The sequence below is a fragment of the Hakea prostrata genome, chromosome 5, assembly GCF_041222555.1.
Source record: "Hakea prostrata isolate BN-2017 chromosome 5, UWA_Hpros_2, whole genome shotgun sequence".
In the NCBI taxonomy this organism is placed as follows: Eukaryota; Viridiplantae; Streptophyta; class Magnoliopsida; order Proteales; family Proteaceae; genus Hakea; species Hakea prostrata.
In genome coordinates this window covers 52704471-52730452 of record NC_142604.1, presented here as the reverse complement: position 1 = coordinate 52730452, position 25982 = coordinate 52704471, and the positions used below count along the sequence as shown (strand labels likewise).

At 37.5% G+C, this 25982-nt stretch overlaps 2 protein-coding genes across 2 annotated transcripts; both read right to left on the bottom strand.

The window, feature by feature from the left end:
- Window positions 1-526: 526 nt before the first annotated feature.
- LOC149016483 (wall-associated receptor kinase 2-like) lies at window positions 527-5319 on the bottom strand. Its single transcript, XM_089155833.1, has 3 exons — window positions 4325-5319; window positions 2218-2397; window positions 527-1806 (listed from the first exon to the last, which is right to left on the bottom strand). The coding sequence occupies exons 1-3, from the start codon at window positions 5196-5198 to the stop codon at window positions 629-631; spliced, it is 2232 nt and encodes a 743-aa protein (XP_089011959.1). The 5' UTR covers window positions 5199-5319; the 3' UTR covers window positions 527-628.
- A 12038-nt stretch (window positions 5320-17357) lies between these two features.
- LOC149016482 (wall-associated receptor kinase 2-like) lies at window positions 17358-20904 on the bottom strand. The gene is made up of 3 exons (XM_089156185.1): window positions 19990-20904; window positions 19703-19879; window positions 17358-18643 (listed from the first exon to the last, which is right to left on the bottom strand). Exons 1-3 carry the CDS (start codon window positions 20864-20866, stop codon window positions 17472-17474), a joined length of 2226 nt encoding a protein of 741 aa, XP_089012311.1. The 5' UTR covers window positions 20867-20904; the 3' UTR covers window positions 17358-17471.
- Between the last annotated feature and the right edge of the window lie 5078 nt (window positions 20905-25982).

Sequence of the window (25982 nt, the reverse complement as noted above, 5' to 3'; positions counted from 1 at the left end):
TTTGGTTACTTGAGTCTAAAGATTTAAAAAATCTAGAGATTTCAAATCTATGGAGTCATGGTTCATAAAATTAATTGTTTGGTTAGCCTGAATCTTTGGAATGAAATATGTAGATTCATTCTAAAAAAAACATTTATTGAGTCATGGTTCAAATGTTTAAAGCTTTTAAAGTAGGGATGAAATCTCTGGATTTCACCTCATATGCATAAATCTACAGATTCACATTTTTAGTGTAAAAAGATGAATCTCTAGATTTCATGAATCCAGGGATCCACACAACCAAACAAGAATAAATCTCCCATTCGTGAATCTCTAGATTTCATGAATCCAGGGATCCACACAACCAAACAGGAATAAATCTCCCATTCGTGAATCCAGAGATTGGAAATCTTTGGATTCATGTAACCAAACAGGCCCTAATAAAGGGGGGAGGAGGGGGGGGGGGAAGACGAGTTGAATAGTAGCTAGCATAAATAATGTGACGTGGTGCATATGGTTTATTGGCCATGAGGTTCTGCTAGTAGAGTTAAAATCAAATTAACGTAAATAAAATAATTATTTAATATAATTAGATTCCATGTCAAGAACTCTAATAAAATAAACAAAGATCGCTCAGCAGTGAATAAGATCAGCGTGGAATCTCTAAAGATATCAAGGTAGAATCTCCTAAATATTGTCGGCCAGTCGCCCTAGCAGAGAAATCTGTTGATGGTCCACCATGAAAGCTATCAGTTTCCTCATGTCTGTGCTGTATCCATGGGATTTCAGAAGATATTCTTAATGAATCAAGCTCTACTGCAACTTCTTTCATTGTTGGTCTATCTTCTCCTTTAACCTTGAGGCATCTCCGTGCAAGCCAGGCAACTGCCTCTAACTGTTCTCTATCTCCCTCATTCATTACTTGGTAATCAAGAACTTGAGAAAGATTGTTATCCTGCAGTGAAGAAACCAAATGTGCTGCAAGACTTTCATGTTCCTCATTTCCTTTTGATATAATTGACTTTTGTCCTGTCAAAAGTTCTGCAAGGACAACACCGAAGCTATAAACATCACTCTTGTCAGTAAGTCGTCCGGTATGAAAACATTCCGGGTCCAAGTAACCTAAGGTCCCTTGAACTAATGTTGTGGCTTGAGTCTCATTCAAAGGAGCCAATCTTGATGCTCCAAAATCAGATACTTTAGCTATGTAATTATCATCAAGAAGTATATTGGAAGACTTGACATCTCTATGGAGGATAGGTATTGAATGAGCAAAGTGCAAATATGATAATGCTCCAGCTGTTTCTGCAGCAATTCTTAATCTGTTTCCCCATGAGATAGACAATTCTTGGTTCTCATTATGGATATGCATGAAAAGGGTTCCATTAGATATGAACTCATAAACCAACAATGGAACCTCTGTTTCCAAACAACAACCCAAGAGTTTCACCACATTTCGATGGTTGATTTGAGAAAGGATATCAACTTCATTGATAAATTGTAGAATCTGTCCTTTGTCCATTACTTTGGATTTCTTAATTGCAACTACTTTCCCATTTGATAAGATTCCTCTAAAAACTGTACCATACCCTCCTTGGCCAAGTATCCTTCTTTCATCAAAGTTATTGGTAGCTTTCTTGAGCTCCTCTATGGTAAAAATTCCAGCAATATCAGTGACACCTTTACGAGAAGCAATTTGTTGCTGCAATAGCAAACCACCATTTTGTTGGAAGAATTTTTCTCTGCGTTTGATGATTCTTCTCCTCTGAAGTCCCCAATATGAAAAATAAACACAAACAAATACAAATGTAATTCCTACAGTGACACCTGCATAAAAAAAAAATATAAACATTTAAGTTTATATGAGATAAATTTGTACTACCATAATCATGCAAGTGCAAACTCACTAATCCCTTCATATGGGTTAATAAATACTTTGCTAGGTTTGAAGTATGTATAGTTTTCATGTAAAATTTATCATTGTAGGATTTTCCCCTGAACAACAAATCAAGAAGATAACCCCAAGGGGTGGCTCAGTTGGCAAAAGACCAACGCTTCTATGTAGGAGTTTCAAATCTCCTTGGGCCTAAATTAATTATAAAAAGTTCCCCTAAGGATATAGTCGAGGTGTGTAAAAGTTGACCTGGATGAACCTCAAATCCCAAAAAAAAAAAAAAAAAAAAAAAAAAAAAAAAAAAACTCAAGAAGATTGAGTTTAAAATTTAAAAAGAAAATTACCTGCAATAATTGGTAATGATGGATATCCTTTATGTAGGTCTTTTGTGCAACCAGTCCCATTTTTCCATCCATCGCCAGGGTAGCCTTTTGGACAATAGCATGTATAACTCCCAAACAAATTATTGCATTTAGCATTTTGATGACACGAGTTAACATATCCATTTGCACATTCATTTATGTCTTCTCAAATCCAATATCGCATCACAAAGATGAACAATCCATTAGCAACATATGAAAACTATATGGGCTAAAAATAAATATCAAGAAAATAGGAAGAAATAGGGAAATATCGGAAATATCAGGGATATCAACAAAACCCTTCGGCCCAAACTAGTTCAAACTTGTCCTGAGCCTAGTCCAAGTTTGTTTGACTTTTTAACTTGAAAGGCATGTTTGGGGTATAAACTAAGTAGCCCTAGCAGGGTCAAGTAGAGTATAGGTTTAGCCCTTGTACCAATCTGTTGTAACCCTGTTAAACTTTGAAAGCCCCTTGGTGATTTCCTACTGGTCCTTAGGATACTCTTCATACTCTTAAATTCTACCATCGGCCATTGCTGCCCCCTAAAAAATTCCCTGCCCATAGCTTATAATCTACCCCACAATTCATTTGTGTCCTTGCTAGTGAACATTCCTACCAATCGCACTATTCTACTCGCAACATTGTTGCTCCGCTTTGCCTGCTACTGCTCACCTCACCTTTGTTGGTGGTGGCTTCCTCTTTTGAATCATAATAGTTTGAGGCGTGCCCTACCTCTAACCCTATTTCTAATGCCCTTGCTAGTCCCTTCTTTGCCTCCCTTCCCACTGCCCCCTTCACCTGCTCTCCTGACTCCTCCTCCCTTTTCCTTTGCCTTTGTCATCTCCCCTCCCTTATCTCATGGCTTGCAAACCCCTTACCCTCTCTCATTTTCCCTCTTTGTGCCTCACTATCCCCTCCACTCCGGTTGGGCCTGCCCCAGTTTGGCCATCCCCCCCCAACGGCACTCTCTTCCCTTATAACGCCTCTCCTTGGCCCACCTTAATTCCATGGCCCAGACTTCCTCATCCCATCTCTCCTCTTGTCTATATTTTCTCTTCTGCTCCTTTAATTCCTTGGTCTCAGCCCAATCTCTCTTTCCCTCTCTTCTTGTCTCCCTCATCCACCTCTCGGCCCACCACCCTTTGGTCGGGCCTCCTTCCTCCCGCTCTCTCCCCCTCACTCTAACCCCCCTCCACCCAGATCTCCATTTGCTTTCAACCCTAGACCCATTTCCTATCCCTTTCCGGATATCTCAAACAATCTTGGGGGTTCTTTCTACTCGAAACCCCCTCCCCCCCCCCCCCACTTTAGAGCTTAAGGCGTAGCAATAATTGCTCTACCAAAGGGCACCACCAATTTGAGGAAGACTTTGTAGTGGCACTCGTCAACAAGTCCTCGGGGGGGGGTCGGGGGATTGTAGATTCTTATTTTCCTTGTATGGGCTAAGGCCTTAGTTCTTTTGCCTTGCTACTTTCTTGGCTTGGTTCCTTGTTTGTAGTTTTGCTAGCTATGTCTGCCACCCCCCCCCCTCCTTTTTCTTCCTTTTGCTAGAGAAGTTTTTATTCATCCAAAAAAAAGAACTATTCTTAGTTCTTTTGCCTTGCTACTTTCTTGGCTTGGTTCCTTGTTTGTAGTTTTGCTAGCTATGTCTGCCAACCCCCCCCCCCCTCCTTTTTCTTCCTTTTGCTAGAGAAGTTTTTATTCATCCAAAAAAAAGAACTATTTAACCAAGAATCGCACTAATCACCTCCAAGAGATTAGCTGATTAGTTGGCAAAGACCAACACAAGGGGGCAATCTTTGAAACATTTATAAGAATTCAAGAACCCAATTTAATGGTGGCTTAATTTTCATCTTCGAAACAATTGATTCAAAGTGGGATGGTCTCTTGTAAAGCTCATAGTAGTTTTTTTTTTTCTCTCTCTCTCCCCTTTGGGGTACAGTCTCTATAGTGAATAGATGGAATAACTTGAAAAGGGGCAATCATAAAAGAGCTTCCTATTTGGATTATATCAATCTTCAAAACATATAGAAAATTCAAGAAACACGCATAACAATATGCAATCATATAATGGAGCTGAACAATTACCTTGGCATCCTACTTGAGGGAGGTAAGGGTTTCCTTCAAAACCATTGTTGCATCTGCATAGATAACCATAGCCATTCTCCGAATCATAGCAATAGCTATTCGGGCCACAAGCGTAAGATTTTGAATCATGAATTGCTTCTTCGCATGTTTGATTCCCAATTGTCCAATCCATCACCACCGGAATGGTTGAATTGAAAAAACTTTTACCCAAATCTGATATTTCAAAGGTGAACCAATCTTGATCAGCAACAAAAGCGAAGTTGCAAGGATTTGAACGCCAGATCCTAGTGTGATTATACACACTCCCAAGAGTCATATTGAAAAGATCAAGGCCTGAAGGGATTGAAGTCTGGCAACAACCAAATCCTGAGCAAGTTCCATTTCTCACACCATCTATGCTATCGCACAGAGACACACAGCCAGTGGTAAAGGATTTCTGGTCGGTTATGTAAGCAACGGTGTCGCAACCAATAGCCGTGAACTTGTTCCGGCTGGCTGATAAGCTGAAAGGAATTTCAGTTAGATCGTGGTAATTGGTTTTCCTGGATGTTGTTTCTCCTGTAGCACTGAAGCATTCATAAGCATAATATTCACCTCGCCAAGTGGCTTGAGCTTCTAGCAGTCTTATATCAAGAACCTCACGGCTGCGCAGACCACCTCGATAAGGTTTGAAGGATCCATCTTGCTGTGCATCGCAAGTAATAAGATAAATAGGATCCTTGAAGCATCCTTCTCTGTCACCAAACGGGTAGGGAATGCTCAGATTTCCGCACTTCTCCATGCAACCTGGCCGGACTAGTGTGGGAAATGCCATTGATACTGCTGCAACTATTGACAAAAGACTAAGCAGTAAAATCTGGAGATTCAGATCCATGCCTATGCTCTCCTTCTGTGGAAGATGGAACAGCTTCACATTTCTTCCTTTCTCTTTGCATACTTTCGCATTCAAGCATCAAAGACCAAGACTTTGAGGAGTTATTAGGGTGATAGATGACTCAAACGATGGCGGTCAAAAAAAGCTACTGCTTCAAATGCCAAAACTTCGATAAGTTAGTTTCTTTCCCTTTCATGAATGTGAAACTAGACTTGCGGCACAAACAATGCCAACTTACCATCCAATCATAATTTCTTTTGAGACATGGTTTTCTCCCTGTCACCGTCTTTCCTTATTTTTATCTATATTTTTTCAGTTGTAGACTGTGTGTGCATCTGAGAAATGAAGAGCATATACGCGTTGAATTGTGGCATAGACAAGTGTGTTCCTTACCTAACTTCTTTAATCAAACACTTACAATTTCGCCACTCCAACCAGTCCAGACTGGAGGCGAGGCATGCATAAATTTCAGATTTATTAAGTCACTCAACGTTAAAATCAACATCAAGAAATCACGAACTGAAACATAAATAAATAGAAAGAACACGAAGATTTAGTGTAACTTACACACGAAAGAGAAGTTCTATTTCTACGAATGGAAAAAAATTTCCATTATATAAGAACAACATTATAATAGAGATCTCTTAACAAATCAGCAAAACAGGATTACAGAAAACTCTCACATAAAATCTTATGGTAAACATCTTAAATCTCACAGTGACTATGTTTCATATTCTAGTCTACAAAAATTGTGTGATTATCTCTACCCTTGTAACCACAATTATAGAATGAATCTTTATATCACCCTTTGATACGGGAAAATCATCACCCTTTGCTTATAAAGTGCTTTCTAATATGGTTATTTTTTTTTATTAATGATCTAACATGTTTCATTTCTTAGGTGAATCTTTAGCTCAATTGGAAGAGCACCTAGATATTATCTATGGATGATGGCTCAATCCCATCAGGGTTTTTCTTCTGTATCTAGAATGCTTGTCTTTAATGTGTTCAAACAAGTAAAATTCATTCAACTATTGTCTCAATTCTCTTCTTTTCCCTGCTTCTGCTAATCTTTGGAAACAGAGATGATATCAAAATTTGTTACTTTGACTACTTGGATAACTATTGGATTTTCGGCTATTATAATGCTATTGTAAACCAAGTGAATTTTGTACTTATGTTTGTATCTGATGGTTGTATAAGTTCACTGTGCATCTTCATGTTCCTATAGATTTGTAATTGATCTAATTATTTCAAAATGTGTAAGCAAGCATCATCATTTTTGTGAAATCCCCTGGATTTCTAACCCGTCAACCCATGCATGTTTTTAGGACTGTGAACCCGAGCCTCGAGTTGACGACAACTGTGGGCCATCCGAGTCGAGCCCGAAGGTTTGGGAGTGGACCCAATGCAAGTAGATGACCCTAGTGATGGCTTGACACTCTTATAGAATTTAAGAGGAGAGAGAAGTTTAGTTATGAAGGTTTTAAATGGCGATATTGGCACTTCCGTAAAACGATGATGGAAAATCCAAATGACAAGGTTTTTTCACCCATTATTAGATCTTTGAAAGACCTTTCTAGCAAGCCAAAGATCTCCCAATTTGGACTTCATTTGACCCCTCAACCAGAACCGGTCATTCGGGTCGGTTGAACTGCCGGTCGACCGCCCCCAGCCCAGTTCGGGGCAGAATCGGGGTTTACCCTTTAAAACCCTATTTTTAAGCCCTCTTTCACTCATATTCGCATTTTACATTGCTAGTACAAGGATGAGGCTCAAGGAGGAGGAGAAACCAAGGGAGAAGAAGGTTCCTAACCATTCAACAGCGTGCCGGCACCCGGATCTTTGCAGAATCATTAGGAAAGGTAAGATTCATCAAATTTTCTTCTTTGGCTTAGTTTTAGGATTAGTTCTTCACAATAAATGTTGGATTTGAGTAGTTGTAACATGAGAGGTGTTTTGAATGCTTGCAAATAGTTTCATTTATGTTTTCCTTTTGCTTGTGAGTGGTTTGTGCAAATCGTTGCAAACGATTTTGCATTTTGGCTCTCAAACGCACCCAAGAGCACTTGCGAGAGCCAAAATTTGGGGCTTTTTTTTATTGAGATGGAATTAGATCAAATTTAAGGTACCATTTGAACCCTATTGCTGCCAATTAGGAATTCCCAAAGTTTCGTTTCGATTCGACTTCGAATTGATAACGAAATATTGATTTTTTGCCGAAACTAGGTCTAAAATGGCAGGTTTGAACATAATCGTCTAACTGGGTTTTGTTGGGTAATCTTAGGGACTCTTTTGAAACCGATATGATTTCTAACATGTGTCTATTAATCTTCTTGTGTGATTAGGAAATTTTGTGAGTTAATCGCCGACTCTTGTGAACCGAAATTTGTGAATTTAAGAAGGAAATCGAATCAAAAGGTGAGATTGACTAACCATGTTGTGTATTATTAAATGCTGTTATTTTGGACTTTATTGGTGATACGAGTATCTCTAAATTGTTATCTACCAATATATGCTTGTGTGTGACTTTGCGCGAACGAAAGTTAAGCTTGATGTTGAATGTTATTCTTTATTTGAAACTTTATATTGATGATGTGTATACGACATAAGAACACATGTGATGGATGATGTAGAATTTGATTCTTCTTCTTAACTAATCTTGTCAACTGGGGTTGTGGGTTCGCCCATTACCCTAGTGACCTCATGTGATAGTATCTATATTTAAATTGCATAAATGATAGGTGTCTAGAAGTGTTGGGCTAGAATTCCCTATGAGTAATACTACCCGTCCGGTAGGGGTATTGAAGCCGATTAACCCGTGATGCTAATGGCTGGGTCCTAGATGTCGAACAGGCCCACTATCATCATAGAAAGGTAGAGTTGCATATAATATATAAGGGCTCCTGGGCGTTCAAGACCGGTAACCAATCCGTGAGAAGACATGGAGAGCATCATGTATATTATATGAGGACAACCACTGGATTAAGGAATGGAGTCCAACAAATGCCTCCCGTTGAGGATTTCATTCATAGGTGGGAAGGTATCAAACCAAAAAGGGCACTAGGCATGAGGGGAGATATCCAGATCATATGTAGTACGAGACCGTATGACCTTGCACTGGGCTAGGATTATCATTAACACGCGCCAAATCTCATACCAAATGGTGTTGTGAGAGAGTGATGACCTATACCCCAACCATGGATCGACAGGACTTTACCCAACAACCACGAAGAACCCAATAGACGTCTCTTGTTGAGGGAGAGTGACTGAGACCGCCCAAAGGAGATTGATGTTTATACTTAAAGCATGTCTACCATAGAGACTACATGATAAAGTTAGGAATATCATATCATAATCATACATCATTTTGGCTATATTGTTAATCACATGCTTATCTTATATTTATGATGTGGAAATGATGGATGAATGCATGATATGGATGCTAGTTAACTTCACTGAGTTCTATGAACTCACTCCTATATTTGTGTATATTTTTAGACTTCTCTACAGGTTATGAGGACCCCACTCCTATGGAAGATCCTTCAGTGGGAGATTTCCATGAGAGCGTGATTGGGGAAGTGGTAGATGCACATGATGCGTCATGCTCCTATTTGGATTGTTCTTATGGAGTCGATTCCCATTAGAATCTTCTTTAGAGGCTTCCGCTACAAACAAACTATGGACTTTTCTTTTAAACTCTGACGTTTATGACTTTGGATTCTAAACCTTGGATGATTGTAATCGATATTTTGGATTTTGGATTTTAATACTTGAACTTGATTATTCTTGTCCTTTTAATTATGCTATATCATGTGTTATATGGAATTGTCACTAAACCTAGGTCCTAAACCTAGGTCCTGCAGTTGTATCACCGTCGGAGTAACATCTAATTTATGGGCATATATTAACTAAATTAATGTTTTATGCTATCTTATAACATATGACTAATTAAAGTCATCAGTTTAGTTATAAAGCATTGTAAAGTGTGGCCTCCTATGTGTAGAGACCAAAATACAAATTAATGATATTTATGAAATGAACCTAATTACTATATTTTATGATGGGTTAAGTTAGTAATTGAAACTGCTCATATTGAGTAGTATATAAAGGGTCATGGTCCCCAAGCCAAATGTAGGTTTTCTCTTTAACTCCCGTCATTAGAGAGAGAATAGAGAGATCAAAGATATTCTCAAAAAGGAGGGCTTGCATTCAAGGCTTGGAAGATCAACGATCATCATTCAATCTCAGGGATTCAGATCAACGATCCAAATCGAATATTTTCTAAATCTTATGGATTCAGGTAAATTTCCGCACTCAATATTTTCTCAATGATTTGACATGTTTGATCCTGGGTTAATTAAGATTCTACAAGTGGCATCAGAGCCATTTCATGTTGCATCATTAGGATTAAGATCATATGAGAATGTGATTTGAGAATTAGGGATATTTTTTTTATTAATATATAAAAAGGGGGGGGGGTTTATTCAGAAACGAAATCTATTCATGGATTACTAATTTTCTTGTTGGCTACACATTTATGATATTCAGATGATTATTTCTCATTATTATGGTTAATATGTTAATATTTTGTTCCCTTTATTCTTGTCAATTAATTAAGTTATTTAAGTGATTAATTAATTATGAAAGTACATTTCCTAGTTAGTTAATGTTATTTTTATTTGAAAATTCATTATGGATTAAGTATTTGAATTTTCGTATAATTTATAATTCAAATATTGGTATATGTATTTTGGAATAAATCGATTGAAACAATATGTCGCCAAAGTGACCTCTTTGTGGAAATTAATTTTATTCCAAATTACAAACAGTTATGTGCATGTAACTTATATGAATATTAATCCGCCCAAAGGAAGATTGATATTCAACAGAATTGCATACACATTTGTGGTAACAAGCATGTGACAATTATTTAATTTTACAAGTGATTGATAAATCGGCCCAAAGGAAGATTTATTGATTCGACGTGTTCTTTATTATCTGTGTTTGATTATCACGCCAAGATATCAATCTTAAGTTAATATTATGCCCAAAGACTAAATATTAATGAAACATCCGATATCTTGTGATGGGTACTCTTATTTGAATTTATAGATTAAAGTTATTATTATCTGTGAGCATGTTTATTTGAATTGTTATATTCTCTATTTCAGCTATGGGTTTTGCTTCTAATATATCAGCCAACATTAATTCTATTCCTATGTTGAATGGTTCTAACTTCAAATCATGGCAAGAGAACCTCCACATAGTTCTCGGAGTCATGGATATTGACCTTGCATTAAGGGAAGACCCTCCAGCACCTCTTACGAATGAAAGTTCCTTTGATGAAAAAAAGGAACAAGGAAAGGTGGGAGAGGTCAAATCGCATGTGCCTAATGATCATGAAGAAGGCCATTCCCGAAGCATTTAGGTGCACAATTTTCAGAAAAAATAACTACGGCCAAGGAGTTCCTTAAAGATATTGAGCAAAGGTTTGCCAAAAATGAAAAGGCTGAAACAAGTACACTCTTGGCAACCCTAATCTCAATGAGGTATAAAAGCAAAGGAAACATTAGGGAGTACATCATGGAAATGTCTCATCTTGCTTCTGAATTACGAGCACTTAAGCTTGATCTCTCTGAAGATTTGTTAGTGCATTTAGTTCTTATATCTCTTCGCACACAATTCAGTCAATCTAAAGTGAGATACAACTGTCAAAAGGAGACTTGGTCTCTTAATGAGCTCATCTCTCATTGTGTGCAAGAAGAGGAAAGGTTGATGCATAAGAAGACAGAAAGTGCTCATTTGACTAGTATTTCCAAGGTCAAAGGGAAGAAAAGGAAAAAGGATAATAAGGTTGCAAATACAGCACCTAATAAGAAACAACAAAAGGCACCAGACGGTAAAGGTTGCTTCTTTTGTGGAGCTGAAGGTCATCAAAAGAAGCATTGCACTAACTATCACGCATGGTGTGCTAAGAAAGGTATGCTTCTGTATTTGGTTTGTTTTGAGGTTAATTTAACTTCAGTACCACGATACACATGGTGGATAGATTCCAGTGCAACAACTCATATTAGTGTGTCTATGCAGGGTTGCCTGAGTTGCCGAAAGCCAAGTGATGGTGAAAGATACATCTATGTAGGAGATGGAAAGACGGTTCAAGTTGAGGCAATAAGAAAATTTAGATTATTGTTAAAAACTGGATACTATTTGGATCTTGATGAAACATTTATTGTACCGTCGTTTGGACGAAATTTGATTTCTATTTCTACTTTGGACAAATTTGGTTATTCTTGTTCATTTGGGAATGGGAAATTTAGTTGGTTTCATGATTCAAAATTGGTTGGTTTCGGTTCTTTATCAGGCTATGATAATCTTTATTTAATTGAATTAGTTGCTTCATTTAGTGAATCCCTGCACTTAACTACACAAGGTACTAAAAGAAAATTAACCAGTGAGGATTCAGCTTCGCTTTGGCACAAGAGGTTAGGTCACATCTCCAAACGGAGAATGGAGAGACTTGTGTCAGATGAAATTCTTGCACCCCTAGATTTTACAGATTTTCACATTTGTGTTAACTGTATTAAGGTGAAACAAACCAATAAAAGGAGATTTGAAGCCAATAGAACTTTAGATGTCTTGGAACTTATACATACGGATATTTGTGGGCCATTCCCTGTAGCCACTCGGAATGGTCAACAATATTTTATAACGTTCATAGACAATTTTTCCAGATATGGCTATCTATATCTCATTCATGAAAAAGCACAGTCTTTTAATGTGTTCAAAAGTTTCAAAACTGAGGTTGAAAACCAACAAAGTAAAAGGATTAAAAATGTCAAATCTGATCGTGGTGGTGAATACTACGGCAGGTATGACGGTTCAAGTGAACAACGTCCAGGACTGTTTGCTAAGTTCCTAGAGGAATGCGGTATCGTCGCACAGTACACTATGCCAGGTTCACCCACTATGAATGGTGTTGCTAAGAGGCGAAATAGAATGCTTAAAGACATGGTAAGGAGTATGATTAGTCATTCTACCTTGCCTAAATCACTCTAGGGAGAAGCACTTAAGACTGCAGCATATATCCTTAATAGGGTTCCAACTAAAGCAACTACGAAAACTAGCTTGAAGCATCTACATATTTGGGGATGTCCAGCTGAGGCAAGGCCTTATAGGCCTAATGAAAGTAAACTGGATTCAAGAATAGTAAGTTGCTATTTTATTGGATACTTTGAAAGGTCTAGGGGTTATAAATTTTACGATCCCACTACTAAGACAATTTTTGAAACGGGAAATGCCTGGTTCTTTGAGGATGTTGAGGTTGCGAGGGGAGATAAGGTTGGGGATTTTGTCTTTGAGGAAGAAGAGGAATACGTTGAAATTCCTACAACTGCTATTGACATTGATCAGGGTCTTGTTCCTAACATTGTTCAAGAAGCAGACCAAAATCAAGACAATATCCAAGAGCCTCTCATTCCAGAAGAACAACCTCCACCACCTCAAGAACCTGTGCCACCAAGGAGATCCACTAGAGAGAGGAGAAGTGCAGTGCCAAATGATTACATCATATTTCTCCAAGAACACGAGTATGACATTGGTGCGGTGGAAGATGTTCCAATCAACTTCCGTCAAGCCATGGGAAGTTCTAAAGCTCAAAAGTGGATCGATGCCATGAATGATGAGATGAAGTCAATGAAGGACAATAATGTTTGGGATCTTGTCCCGTTGCCTATAGATGCGAAACCCATTAGTTGCAAATGGATATTTAAAACCAAAAGGGATTTGAGAGGCAATGTGGAGAGGTACAAAGCACGTCTTGTTGCTAAAGGCTTTACACAAATAGAAGGCATCGATTATAAAGAGACTTTCTCTCCGGTTTCAACGAAGGACTCTTTCAGAACAATAATGGCACTTGTGGCACACTTTGATCTTGAGCTTCATCAGATGGATGTTAAGACTGCGTTTCTCAATGGGTACATTGATGAGACAATCTATATGGTGCAACCAGAAAATTTTGTATCTGGAGATGCGAAGAAGATGGTTTGCAAGTTAAGGAAATCCATCTATGGACTTAAGCAAGCTTCTCGTCAATGGTATTTTAAATTTCATCAGGTAATCATCTCACACGGGTTTGAGATGAATATAGTTGGTGAATGCATATACCATAAGTTCAGTGGGAGTAAATACATCTTCCTGGTTTTGCATGTGGATGACATATTGCTTGCCACCAATGATACAGGTATGTTGCATGAAACCAAGAGATTTCTCTCAAACAATTTTGAAATGAAAGATCTTGGTGATGCCTCTTTTGTTTTAGGTATACAAATACACTGGGATCGTCCTCGAGGTGTGCATGGTTTATCACAAAAGAGATATATTGAAAATGTACTTAGAAGGTTTGGCATGCAAGACTGCAAACTAGGTAATATTCCTGTTGCTAAGGGAGACAAACTTAGTCTCAAACAGTGCCCCAATAATGATTTTGAGAAAATAGAAATGCAGAAGATTCCTTATGCATCGGCAGTAGGGAGTCTAATGTATGCTCAAGTTTGTACGCGTCCAGATATTGCTTATATTGTTGGCATGTTGGGAAGATACTTAAGCAATCCTGGAAAGGATCACTGGAAGGCAGCCAAGCGAGTCATGAGATATTTACAGAGAACAAAAGACTATATGCTCACGTATCGGAGGTCGGATCAGATTGAGATCGTTGGGTATACTGACTATGATTTTGCCGAATGCCAAGATAGTATGAAATCCACTTCAGGCTATATTTACTTGCTCGCTGGAGGTGCTATCTCCTGGAAGAGTGCTAAACAGTCTCTTATTGCCTCTTCTACCATGGCAGCAGAATTTATAGCTTGTTATGAAGCATCCAATCATGGGATATGGCTGCAGAATTTTGTCACAGGGCTGCGCATTATAGATTGCATTGGAAGACCACTAAAGATATTTTGTGACAATAGATCAGCAGTATTATATTCTAACAACAATAGGAGCTCGACAAAGTCGAAGTTTATAAACATCAAGTTCCTAGTTGTTAAAGAAAGAGTTCAGAGTGGACTTGTGTCTATAGAACATATCGATACAAACTCCATGATTGCGGATCCACTTACTAAAGCATTGGCACCCAAAGTGTTTCATGAGCACATTGCTTGCATGGGTGTGAATTCACTTGAGGATGTTCAATTTTAGTGGGAGTATGTAACTTTGGATGGTTTCTTTTGTTATAGACATGTTTTAGTATGATTTCGGTTTTTGGGTATTTTAAAAGTTGTTTACTGCAATAAAGTATTCAGTTTATTTTCACTCTGATTTATGTGTGGTTTGATCTCACTAAGGTTTTAGGTGGACCAGTTGGAAATAGGTATGTTAAATCACATAACATGATATTTCCATACTACACATCCACACTTGATCTTCACCATAGTTGTATAGATATATGTGATCATTGATCGGTCTAATCACGACATATAAGTGATGAAGATCGCCTTGGTCCTATATCTATATAATTAAAGGAAAGGTTGTTAAGATGCATAATGTTTTGATAGCAAAAAAATTCATGAGCTCATAAGGTATAACATTCATTTATAAAGGTAAATATATTGCCCAATTGGGAGATTGTCGGAGTAACATCTAATTTATGGGCATATATTAACTAAATTAATGTTTTATGCTATCTTATAACATATAACTCTTGTAGAATCTTAATTAACCTAGGATCAAACATGTCAAATCATCGAGAAAATATTAAGTGCGGAAATTTACCTGAATCCATAAGATTTAGAAAATATTCGATTTGGATCGTTGATCTGAATCCCTGAGATTGAATGATGATCGTTGATCTTCCAAGCCTTGAATGCAAGCCCTCCTTTTTGAGAATATCTTTGATCTCTCTATTCTCTCTCCAATGACAGGAGTTAAAGAGAAAACCTACATTTGGCTTGGGGACCATGACCCTTTATATACTATTCATTATGAGCAGTTTCAATTACTAACTTAACCCATCATAAAGTATAGTAATTAGGTTCATTTCATAAATATCATTAATTTGTATTTTGGTCTCTACACATAGGAGGCCACACTTTACAATGCTTTATAACTAAACTGATGACTTTAATTAGTTATATGTTATAAGATAGCATAAACCATTAATTTAGTTAATATATGCCCATAAATTAGATGTTACTCGGACATCACCCCACGGGTATTCGGGTATGGCCAGATCTGGCTAGGTGGGGTGTGATAATTTTCATCCTATGAGAAGAGTTAACAGCCAAGACCATGGATATAAGAAGTTCCTAGTGTCAAATACATACCGAAAAAGCACTCTAAGTAACAAGTTTTCTCCTTTTTCATCAGATTGAAGTTTCTTAGTGTTTGCTGCAAAACAATGATAAATATACAGAATATTTGCTTGACTAACTAAGCAAAAGGCTACTAATCCATTGAGCCTTGGAAGAGAGAAGAGAGTGAGTGATAGTGTACTTGATATATAATGCACAGAAGTTGATGGATGTCTTAGGCAATGGAATGTCATCTGTCTTTGCTTGGTTTGGTCTGACCTTTTGGAATCAAGAGGCTTAAAGGGACAAACTCGACCAAGTTTTCTTGATATTGAGTCGATAAATGACCTTCGAGGCAATGGTTGTTTATTAGAAGATCGAATGCCCGTCAGTTGATTGTTTGTGGCTGCTTTCTCAACTTCTTTTAGTCGCACTTGGCATCCTCACCAAGTCGGTTTTCAAGTCTCTGTTCTCTTGCCTTAAGCTTGAGGGTTCGTTAGGTGCTGGCTGGTAACCTGTAGCATACAAATTTAATTTCTGGATGAGGGCAGGAGATTCGCCAACCAAACCACTGCCATTCAAGACATCTTAATGGTTGGGAGGGAACCATTAAATAACAACTGTTGTTTTGAGGTTCATAGATAGGGAGGAGTTGAACTGATTCTCGCCCCTTTTGCACCCACTCAACTCTTCTCTTGGGCCGACCTTTTTTTCCTGGCTTGACCCAATTCTTATCTTCCCTCCTTCTTTCCCTAATTCTAGGCCAAGACCAGCTCCAAACCTCCTCTCATCCTCATTCCCTTGTGGGCTGAGCCTCCTAGTCCCATCTCCTCCCCTCAGCCCCTTCCCTTTCCCTCCCCCCTTGGGGCCTTAGCCTAGTCTAAACTCACCTCTCCCTTCTTTCATCTTCTAGGCATGATCCAACAATTTTTCTTTTGAGTGTGATCCAGAGTTCATTTCTTGCTCCTATTTTAGTGCATGTGGATGGCAATGACTATGGGCAAGACTCCTCTTACAATGCAGAATCTGATGATCCCTCTAACTCTGAGATCCCTTTTCTTCCACTTTGGGGTCGTAGGAGAAGCAGCCATTCTACTAAAGGTTGCCAAAACCTTGATGAAGACATTATCATTGATTCCTCTTTTGGGAAGAAGAATATGAAAAATAAGAAAAATTAATTTTGGTCCTGAGTCTGTTAAGCTCTTCTTCTTGGCCTTTAGTGCCTTTGTTCTTTATCTTTGTTTTGCTTTTGTTTTTGGCCTTGTTGGCTTCATTTAGGCTTAGCCTTTCTTTCATTGTTTTCTCATCCGCCCTCCCCCCCCCCCCTTTTGGTTAATGAATTGTTATTTATTAAAAAAAAATGATCTGTATAAAAGCATTATGGATCTAGACTTGTTTAAAAAGCTAGTCTCCAAACTCAAAACTCATATACTTTGGCTATCTAGTTGTAGTTACCTATTTGGTGGCATACCGAAATACTTGACATTTCTATGGAGGATGGGTATTGAATGAGCAGAGGGAAAATGTGCTAGCAATCCAGCTGTTTCCACAGCAATTCTTTAGTGATTTTTGAACGGAAGTGACTATTGATTCTCATTATGGAGATGTTTGAAGAGGGTTCAATTAGAAACAAACTCGTATACCAACTTATGCATAAGATTTTCTGAAGAAGTAGGTGAAAGAAGTATTATACTACTAGCTTCTTATTAAAAAGCAACTCAGTTTGATCTGGTCTTAGTTTAAGATCCGATCAAATGGATGATATCTTCTTAGTTTCAAGTACAAAAGGAATTCTCATGCTCTTAAAAGAGGGATTGACATTAATTGCTGTTGTTGTAACTTGTAAGTCTATCTCATAAGATTTAAATGGATGTATCTCTCACACGATTCATATAGTGGCTCTACCTAAAAAATAAATAAAAGGAAAATAATTTATATAGTGGTATATTTACATAAGAATATTAGGTTTGATGCCATGTCAAAACTACCTTGCCACTATGCTATAATCATCCTCCATTATGCTATAACCCATCCCCATTTCAAGAGCTGTATCAGTAGAAGTTGTCCATGGTTCACCTAAAAAAGGTTGATACTCCTGATTATGTTGTAGGGATGGTTGCTCATACAACATCTTCAAAGAGTCAAGTTCCTTTGCAACTTCCTTCATTGTTGGCCTTTCTTCTCTGTTGTCCTTTATGCACTCTCTTGCAAGTTCAGCAACTCCTAATATTTGTTCTCTCTTTTCGTCAGATATTATTTGGCCATCAAGAATCTGAAAAAGATTTTCATCTCTCATTGAAGATAAAAAATATGTCACCAAGGTTGAGCAGTCCCCAGATTCTTCAAAGAGAAGTGCCTTTTTCCCTGTCAAAAGCTCCAGCAGAACAACTCCAAAACTATAAACATCACTCTTATCAGTTAGTTGACCAGTAGGGTAACATTTTGGATCTAAGTATCCATAAGTCCCTTGAATTGCTGTAGTCTTTAGAGTTTGATCTAGAGGAACCAATCTTGAAGCTCCAAAATCAGATACTTTAGCCCTGTATTTATCATCCAGCAATATATTTGAAGACTTGACATCTCTGTGAATGATGGGCACTGAATGAGAAGAGTGTAAATAGGCCAAAGCATCTGAAGTTTCTGCAGCAATTCTTAGACGATTTTCCCATGAAAGAGAAGATGCTTGATTGCCACAGTGAATATGTTGGAAAAGTGTCCCATTTGAGATGAACTCATAAACTAACAATGGCACCTCAGTCTCTAGGCAACAACCCAAGAGGTTCACCACATGTCTATGATTGATTTGGGAGAGGATATCAACTTCATTTATAAACTGTATAATCTGGCTTTTGTCCATGATTTTGGACTTCTTAATAGCAACATCTTTGCCACTTGATAAGATTCCCTTATAAACTGTACCAAACCCACCTTGACCAATTATTTGAGTCTCATGAAAGTTATTGGTTGCTTTTTTTAGCACATTTATAGGGAAAATCTTTGCCATCTGTTTGACCCCTTTTTTGGAAGCAATTTGTTGTTTCAACAGCATACCTCCATTTTGTAAGAAGAACTTTTCTCTAAGCTTACGCCTTCTCTGAATTGCCCAATATAAAATCCAAATAAAAAGAGAAAAAACCAGACAGCTTGCGGTGGTACCTGCATAAAATCATATGTAGATGTTTACTGCTATTTACTCTAAAACTTATGTTTACTATTCAGGATTTAGTTTAGATCGATGCTAAGTCTCTAGGAAGCTAGCCATGTTGTATCTTTCCTACCTGTTGGTTAGCAAGTCCTCCCCCACCTGGGGGCAGGGCCAAAGGTAAGGGATAGGGTCTTAGTTGAAGTTTTTATTTTGGTTTGTGTTTTAAACAACTCCATTGCTTGAAGCTAAAGACTTAGGATAGTTGTCAAGAGAAGACTTTTGGAAAAACAACCATGACACATGCAACAACCGCACTATTAACTAAATGCATCATGTAAGCGAATCCGGATCATCACCCCCGACGGGGAGCACAGAGAGTGCTCCCCAGTGGTTTTTCCACTACAAAAACAGTGGGCCCCACATCTGAAAAATATTAATAAATAAAAAAAAACACTCCCATCAAATGCTCCCCGACGGGATCGCTGATCCGGATTCCATGTTAGCACCTCCTTTATTGACATTTTCTTAGACACGTGTCTTGCTCTCCTGTTCTTTTTAGGAATCAGGATTGAGACATGTGGGAACTTCTAGAAATAAGGAGAATCCTGGACAAATTATGAATTTTTATTTGTTGTTGCGTGTATAAATCACATGCTATGAATGAGATTCAATAATTTAAAATATTTTGAACGTATGTCTCTTGTTCCTGTAACGGTCAAATCCAAATTTTCATTTGTTTTTTTATACGTTTAATGTATTTCCTAGTCAAATCAACTAATTTAAAGAATCTCAGGATAACTATTAAAGCTAAAGACATGAGACCAACAAACAGAGAATAAAAAAATCAAATATCAAATTTTGGGGACATTTGGTAGAAATTTAAAATTGTAGTATGTACAGTTTTTTTTTTTTTTTTTTGGGGGTAATAGACTGTACAGTTATTAATTAGTTCTACAACTCCTTATTTAGCAGGATTTATGTCGATTTTTTTGTTTTTTTTTTGTGTGTTGTTTTTTTGTTTTTTTTTAAGCGAACATGAATATAAATATATAATTAAAAAATAAACTTACCTGCGATAATTGTAATCACCCGAATGCGTGTGAGATCTTGTGTACAACGAGTTCCGTTTTGACGACCATCGCCGTAGTAGCCTTTTTGACATTCGCATGTGTAACTTCCTTTTGTATTACGGCATTTAGCATTCTTAGCACATGAATTGTTGTTTTCATCTTCACATTCATTGATATCTTCACCACCACATCACAGCAACAATGAAAATTTGTTCGATAGTTCTACTGTAACTGATGAATCTGAAGTGAACAATGGAACGAAAGCCAGAAACACGAAAAATAATTACCTACACATCCTACTTCAGGGAGATAAGGGTTGCCATGAAAACCATTTTTGCAGAAACAGCGATAACCAGGGCCATTGGTTGAATCAGAGCAAAAGCTATTCGGGCCACAAGCTTGAGATTTTGCTTCTTGACAAGTTTGATTCCCAATTGCCCAGTCTAACACTAGTGGTGTCTTGGATCTGTCATAACTACGAGCAGAAAGAACTGTTGAATCAAAGGTGAACTGATTTGGATCGCCAAAGAAAGCAAAGCTGCAAGGGTTGAACAAATGATTCCTAGTGTGATTGTATTTACTCTCAAGAGTCACATGGAAGCTTTTGAGCCTTTGAGGGATAGAAGCTTGGCAACAACCAATTCCAGAACAAGACCCATTTGTTACATTATCCATGCTACCGCACTGAGACATGCACCCACTGGTATAGTTGTCATCCCAAGAGTTAGTCAAATAGGCCAAGGTATCACAACCTATGGCTATGAGCTTGTTCTTCTTGGCTGAGAAGGTGTATGGAATTTCTGGTAACATATACGGGATACCACCTACAGTTCTCTCACCTGTAGCACTGAAGCAATCAGAAGAAGAAGGGCTGATCTTCAGTGTGAGTTGGGCTTCCGTTAATGATATCTCCATAATTTCACCCTCATCTCCATTTCCTCGACAGGCTTTGAAGCTACCATCTTCCTGAGCCTCGCATGTTATATAGTAATAAAGATCCATGAAGCATCCGTATCTGTTACCAAATGGGTAGGGTATGGTCACATTTCCGCATTTTTCCATGCAACCTGGCAGGACTAGTTGTGGAACCACCTTGGCTATTGCACTTGGCGATTGAAGCAGGCAAAGTAAAACAAGCATCATCTTCAGAAGATTCAGAGCCATTGCTTTCCTTACAATTTCTTTCCCCTCTATCTATTCTTCTACCTCTCCTTACCCTCTTCAGAAATAACCAACTTATTTCGTTTTTCTTTGCAGACTCGCTACTTATATTTTTTCTGTTCAGCAACTAGACGTCGGCTTTCAAGTCAACCATCTCTAGATTTGCGGGTCAATTCCAATACCTTTTGGCCAAATATTTTAAAGTATCATGTCAAGTCGGTAGCAATCAAGTCCACAAATTCAAGGAAAAGTTAGACACGGTTACTCGTAAATGGTGGTGGATCGGTTAATTTCAAAACCTAGTGGATTAAAATAATTTTGATTCCTCTTGAGTGTCAACTCATGATTTTAGACTCTCAGGATTTTAAATTTCGGTCGAAATTGAATTCAATTTCCCGTTGAATTTCAAGAGTCGAGATCGAAATTCCTATTTGATGGGTGGCACGACGGTCCTGCACATTTAATGCGCAGGACCTAAAAAAGTCTAAATTTAAAAATTAAAAAATTGAATGGGACTTGAAGCTAAAGTATCGGAAGACCACATGATGCAATGAATGGGATTGAATATTCAATGAATGAGTGGGCTACAGTTTTTCTTTTTATAAAGTGCGCTACAGTTTCAGCATAGGACATCAATAAATATTTAAGGGTACAAAATTGGCCTGGTGGTGTTGAGTAGCTCATTCTTTGCCCTTTTAAGCCCGAAGATGGTAGAGGCTCAAGATTTTGGCTCTAAAGGCCAGTCAAGGAGGTCAAAATATTCTGATCTTAAGTCAAGATTAAGGGTGAGTTTGGGATTATTATTTGTCTTATTTTGGTCTTAATTTTATCTCAGATTCTAACTATGATTTTGACTATGATCCTAACCAATATTGGCTTTGATTCTAACTCTGGTGTTGACCCTAATTTTAACCTTGATATTATCCTTGGTCTTAACCTTGATTTTTTTGCCGTGAACCTAATCATAACTTTCTTGATTCTTTCTTTCTATTTCAATTAAGAACTTACTGGTGTTGATGGCATTTTATTTTTGTTTTAATGGTGAATCACAGTCCTTATTCGTACCCTAATCCCAATCGATACGCTTATCGAGCGTACCCACCTTCTGCATCACCTTATCCTCCTCTTCCATATCCATGTCCTATCCTTCATATCATCCCTTTTCTTACCCAGAACCTCCGCAGCAGCTACTCTGGACCCTTGTGCTACCCTTACCCCTTCCCTCTTATTCTGCATAGTTACCCTCTTCCCTCGAGTCCGGATCAACTATCCGTCGGGGGAGCACTCTGTGCTCCCTGATGGCTTTACCACCATAAATACAGGAGGACCCAGGGGTTGGGTGATGGGAGAATTTTTTTTTTATTTTTATTTTTTATTTTTTACCTGTGGGTCCCACAGGATTTGTGGTGGTTAAGCCGTCGGGAGCACTCTATCAGTTTCCAGCATGGTTCCTCTCTTTATGAACCCCAGCGACTTGAAAGTCATCCCTTGAGTGATTCTCGGTCAATAGCTCTTCAGATTACCCACAACTAGGTAGATCAGCATCTGCTTTTTGATTCATCCATTTCGTGTCTCTTCAATGGGAGCAAAACAGAGAAGAGGGCTTAATGCTTGGTTCCATTGACTTATGATGTGGTGTCGTTGGTGACAGTATACAAATTAAACAGAAATTTTAAAGATCTAACGGTTGAAAAATAAAGCGGACATTTGGCATCCATAAATTGAACGCCGTTGGATTGCGGCCGACTTGAAGGTTGTAGAGGATGTGAACCCTTAGTTTTGTGTGTGTTTTTTATTTCTTTTTTCCATAATTATTTAATAAAAATAAGTGATTTTTATTTTTTAATTCTAAAATGTTACTATAAAAACAAATTAAGTCACTTGTTATATTCTACATTCTTCTTAAATATCTTCATTTAAATAATTACTTTTTTGTTAAAATGTAAATAATTGTTAACTTTTACCGAATCAAAATTCTAATTCAATTTAATTAGAATAGAGTAAAAACTCTAATTAAACTCTGGGATATATTTTAAAGGACATAAATTTAAGTTCACAAATCATTACTTTTAACTTAGGGCATTCTATTACGACAGGTTAAAAAAAAAAAAAGGACATTCTATGATCAAAATTTCAACTAAAATATTCTAGAGGCTTTTTAATGATCATTACACAAAACAAGTTTAACTGAGCCTCATACAATAAATAATAATTGAAAATCAATTCAAGTCAATCTTACACCTAAAAATTAATTTTTATAAATTAACAATCTTAATTTGAAACATTAAAATAAAATTTCAAAATAAAAAAGTTATAAAAAGAAATTTGAATGACATAAATGATCTATGGCTTAACTTTCTATATGACATGTAATAAAAAAATATATTTTTAACCATATTAATTGTTGATAAAAATGACGCATCGGCTTCCAATTATGTGAAGTATTAAATATATATTGTATATGTTTTTTACTAATGAATGAATCAAATGAATATGTAATCAATTTGCAAAGAGATTGACAAATAAATCATTGCTAGAATGTAATTCATAATTTTTTTTCTTAGAAGAATCTTATTTTTCAATCTGGACTTGGCCAAAATTATTAGTATTATTGGGAAAAAGAAAAAAAAAGTCAATTTGAAAGATTGAAATTATACTAACTTGTGTTCCACGATAAATATTATTTATTTGAACAAAAAAATAAAAATAAAAGATACATGTTATTTATATTTTTTTGCTTTCTTCTAGGTGAAAACAATTGGGTTTTAATTAATAAGGTACAATAGATATTTTACATTATTTGACTGGTTTTTTGTTTCTATCTTTTAAAATATATTCTATTGGTAAGGATTACTAGAGATACAACTGATAAACGAAACCTAAAGATTGAATTTCTCCCGATGATAGAGATGGAAAGATTGACTGCGGGAGATGCGATTGCTGAAACAAATTTGAATGGAGCATCGAAGGAGGAAATTGACCAGATGCAACGAAGCAATAAGAAAGTTAAGCAAGGTCGTGGAGCAAATGTAAATCTTCCACCGGTGGAGGTGCAACGATCTTATGCAGAGATGGTAACTAGAAATTATCCTAGCCCTAGCTAAGAAGAGGGTATGGAGACTGAGGAGATCGACGGTCTCAACGATGATGGATTTTTGAACCAACCCAGTTCTGAATGGAACACGGACGATGAGAATGAAGATGATGGCGAGAAGGAAGATGATGCTTTATGCCCTAGTATTACCTTGTCCAAAAAAGAAAAAGAAAGATTGCGGAAACCATGGCAGCAGACCTTGATTGTTAAACTGGTAGGAAAAACGGTGGGTTTTAAGTTTTTGTCTGGTAGATTATCAGCCCTATGGAAACCTACAGGAGCGTTGGACCTTATTGACATTGGCAATGATTATTATATTGCAAAATTCGCTTTCAAAGAAGATTTTTAGAGAGCCCTAGTTGATGGTCCTTGGGTAATTGTTGATCACTATCTATCAGTGAGAAGATGGCAACCGGATTTCAATCCTGAGGAAGAAGTGCTGCAGAAATTGGCAGTATGGGTGTGTTTTCCTGGCGTATCCATAGAGTATTTTGATACTCGATTCTTGATCAGATTGGGTAACCGAGTAGGAAAGGTAATTAAAATCGATTCAACTACAGCCCAAGCTGTCCGCAGTAAGTATGCTTGGGTCTGTGTCGAGATTGATTTATCCAAACCCTTGCTGTCCAAGTTTAGACTCAAAGGCCGTGTTCACCAAATTCTGTACGAGTCAATGAATTTGTTGTGCTATGATTGTGGAAGATATGGCCATCATAAAGAACAATGTTCTATTTTCTATGGCGAAGAGGAAGATGCACCAGCGCCTGAACCCGAAGAGGTTGCACAAAAGGCGATTGAAACCATTAAAAATTTTGAGGCAAAGAGGGCACCAACAGATACATATAACCCGTGGTTACATGTGCAGAAAACAAAATTCAGAAAAGATAATCGCCGGAACCCTATTGATAATGCCGGAGAGAAAAATGGCGGACCGGAAAGAGGAGGTCAGAGTGGTACGGAAGACGGAAATAAAGCTAATGGAGTGGGATCAGGCTCTAGATTTGCAGCACTTGCAATGGTTTCCCAAGAAGATCAGGAAGTAGTATCCAACATGGAAACTAACACGACTCATGTTTCAGCCACGTGGCAGCGTATCACACATCAAAGAGAGGGTAGAAACGTGATGGCTCCTCGAAATCATAATCAAAGAGGTGTGTTAGTGACTAGACAGGAGATTGAAGAGAATTCAAAAAGTTCAAGGCATCCGTCAAGTGGCCAACATGTGATTAACTACTCTTTACTAGTGGAGTTACAGAAGGCAAGTAATATAATAACAAATTTGACTAAAGAAGTTGTAAATGAGAAGGAACTTTAGATGCAAGACCAAATAGGAGAAAAAGAGGATGTGGAGAATTTTGATCCTAATCTAATGGTTGGAAGAAGTGGAAATTGCTTTGAAAAAAGTAACCACTCAATTTGCTCTCTTGCTCTCTTACCTGAACAAGGTAAACCTCCTGATGAAGTTGACGATATGGATGAAATTGTGGTCGAAACACTGATGCTCAATGAAGGACAAAACCATTCTCTTGGGAATGATGTGGTGATGAATGACGGTAACCAAAACCCATATCAAGTTTCTTTATGAAGGTTTTTGCATGGAATTCAAGGGGAGCGGGCAATAAAGCATTTGCCACTACTCTTAAGCATTATAGACAGAAGAAGCATAATCCTGATTGTGTTATCATTATGGAACCTCCAATAAGTGGAGAGAAGGCGGAGCGTGTCATAACTAAAATTAAGGGTGTGCGTCATTTTAAAAGCGATGCAGTTGGGCTATCAGGAGGCATATGGTTCATTTTATTCAATACAAGTTATCAGGTATCTCTTATTCATACACATCCCTTTTTTTTTTTTTTTTTTTTTTTTTTTTTAAAATTATTTTAGTGGGGTTTTTTGGCTTTGTTTGCCAGCCCCATTGAATCCAATCAACATGGGGTGGGGGATGGCTACTCATATTGAATTTTTATCATTACCCATATTTAGTGTGGGAGACTAATGTGTACGTCAATCGTAAGGGTGGAGTCC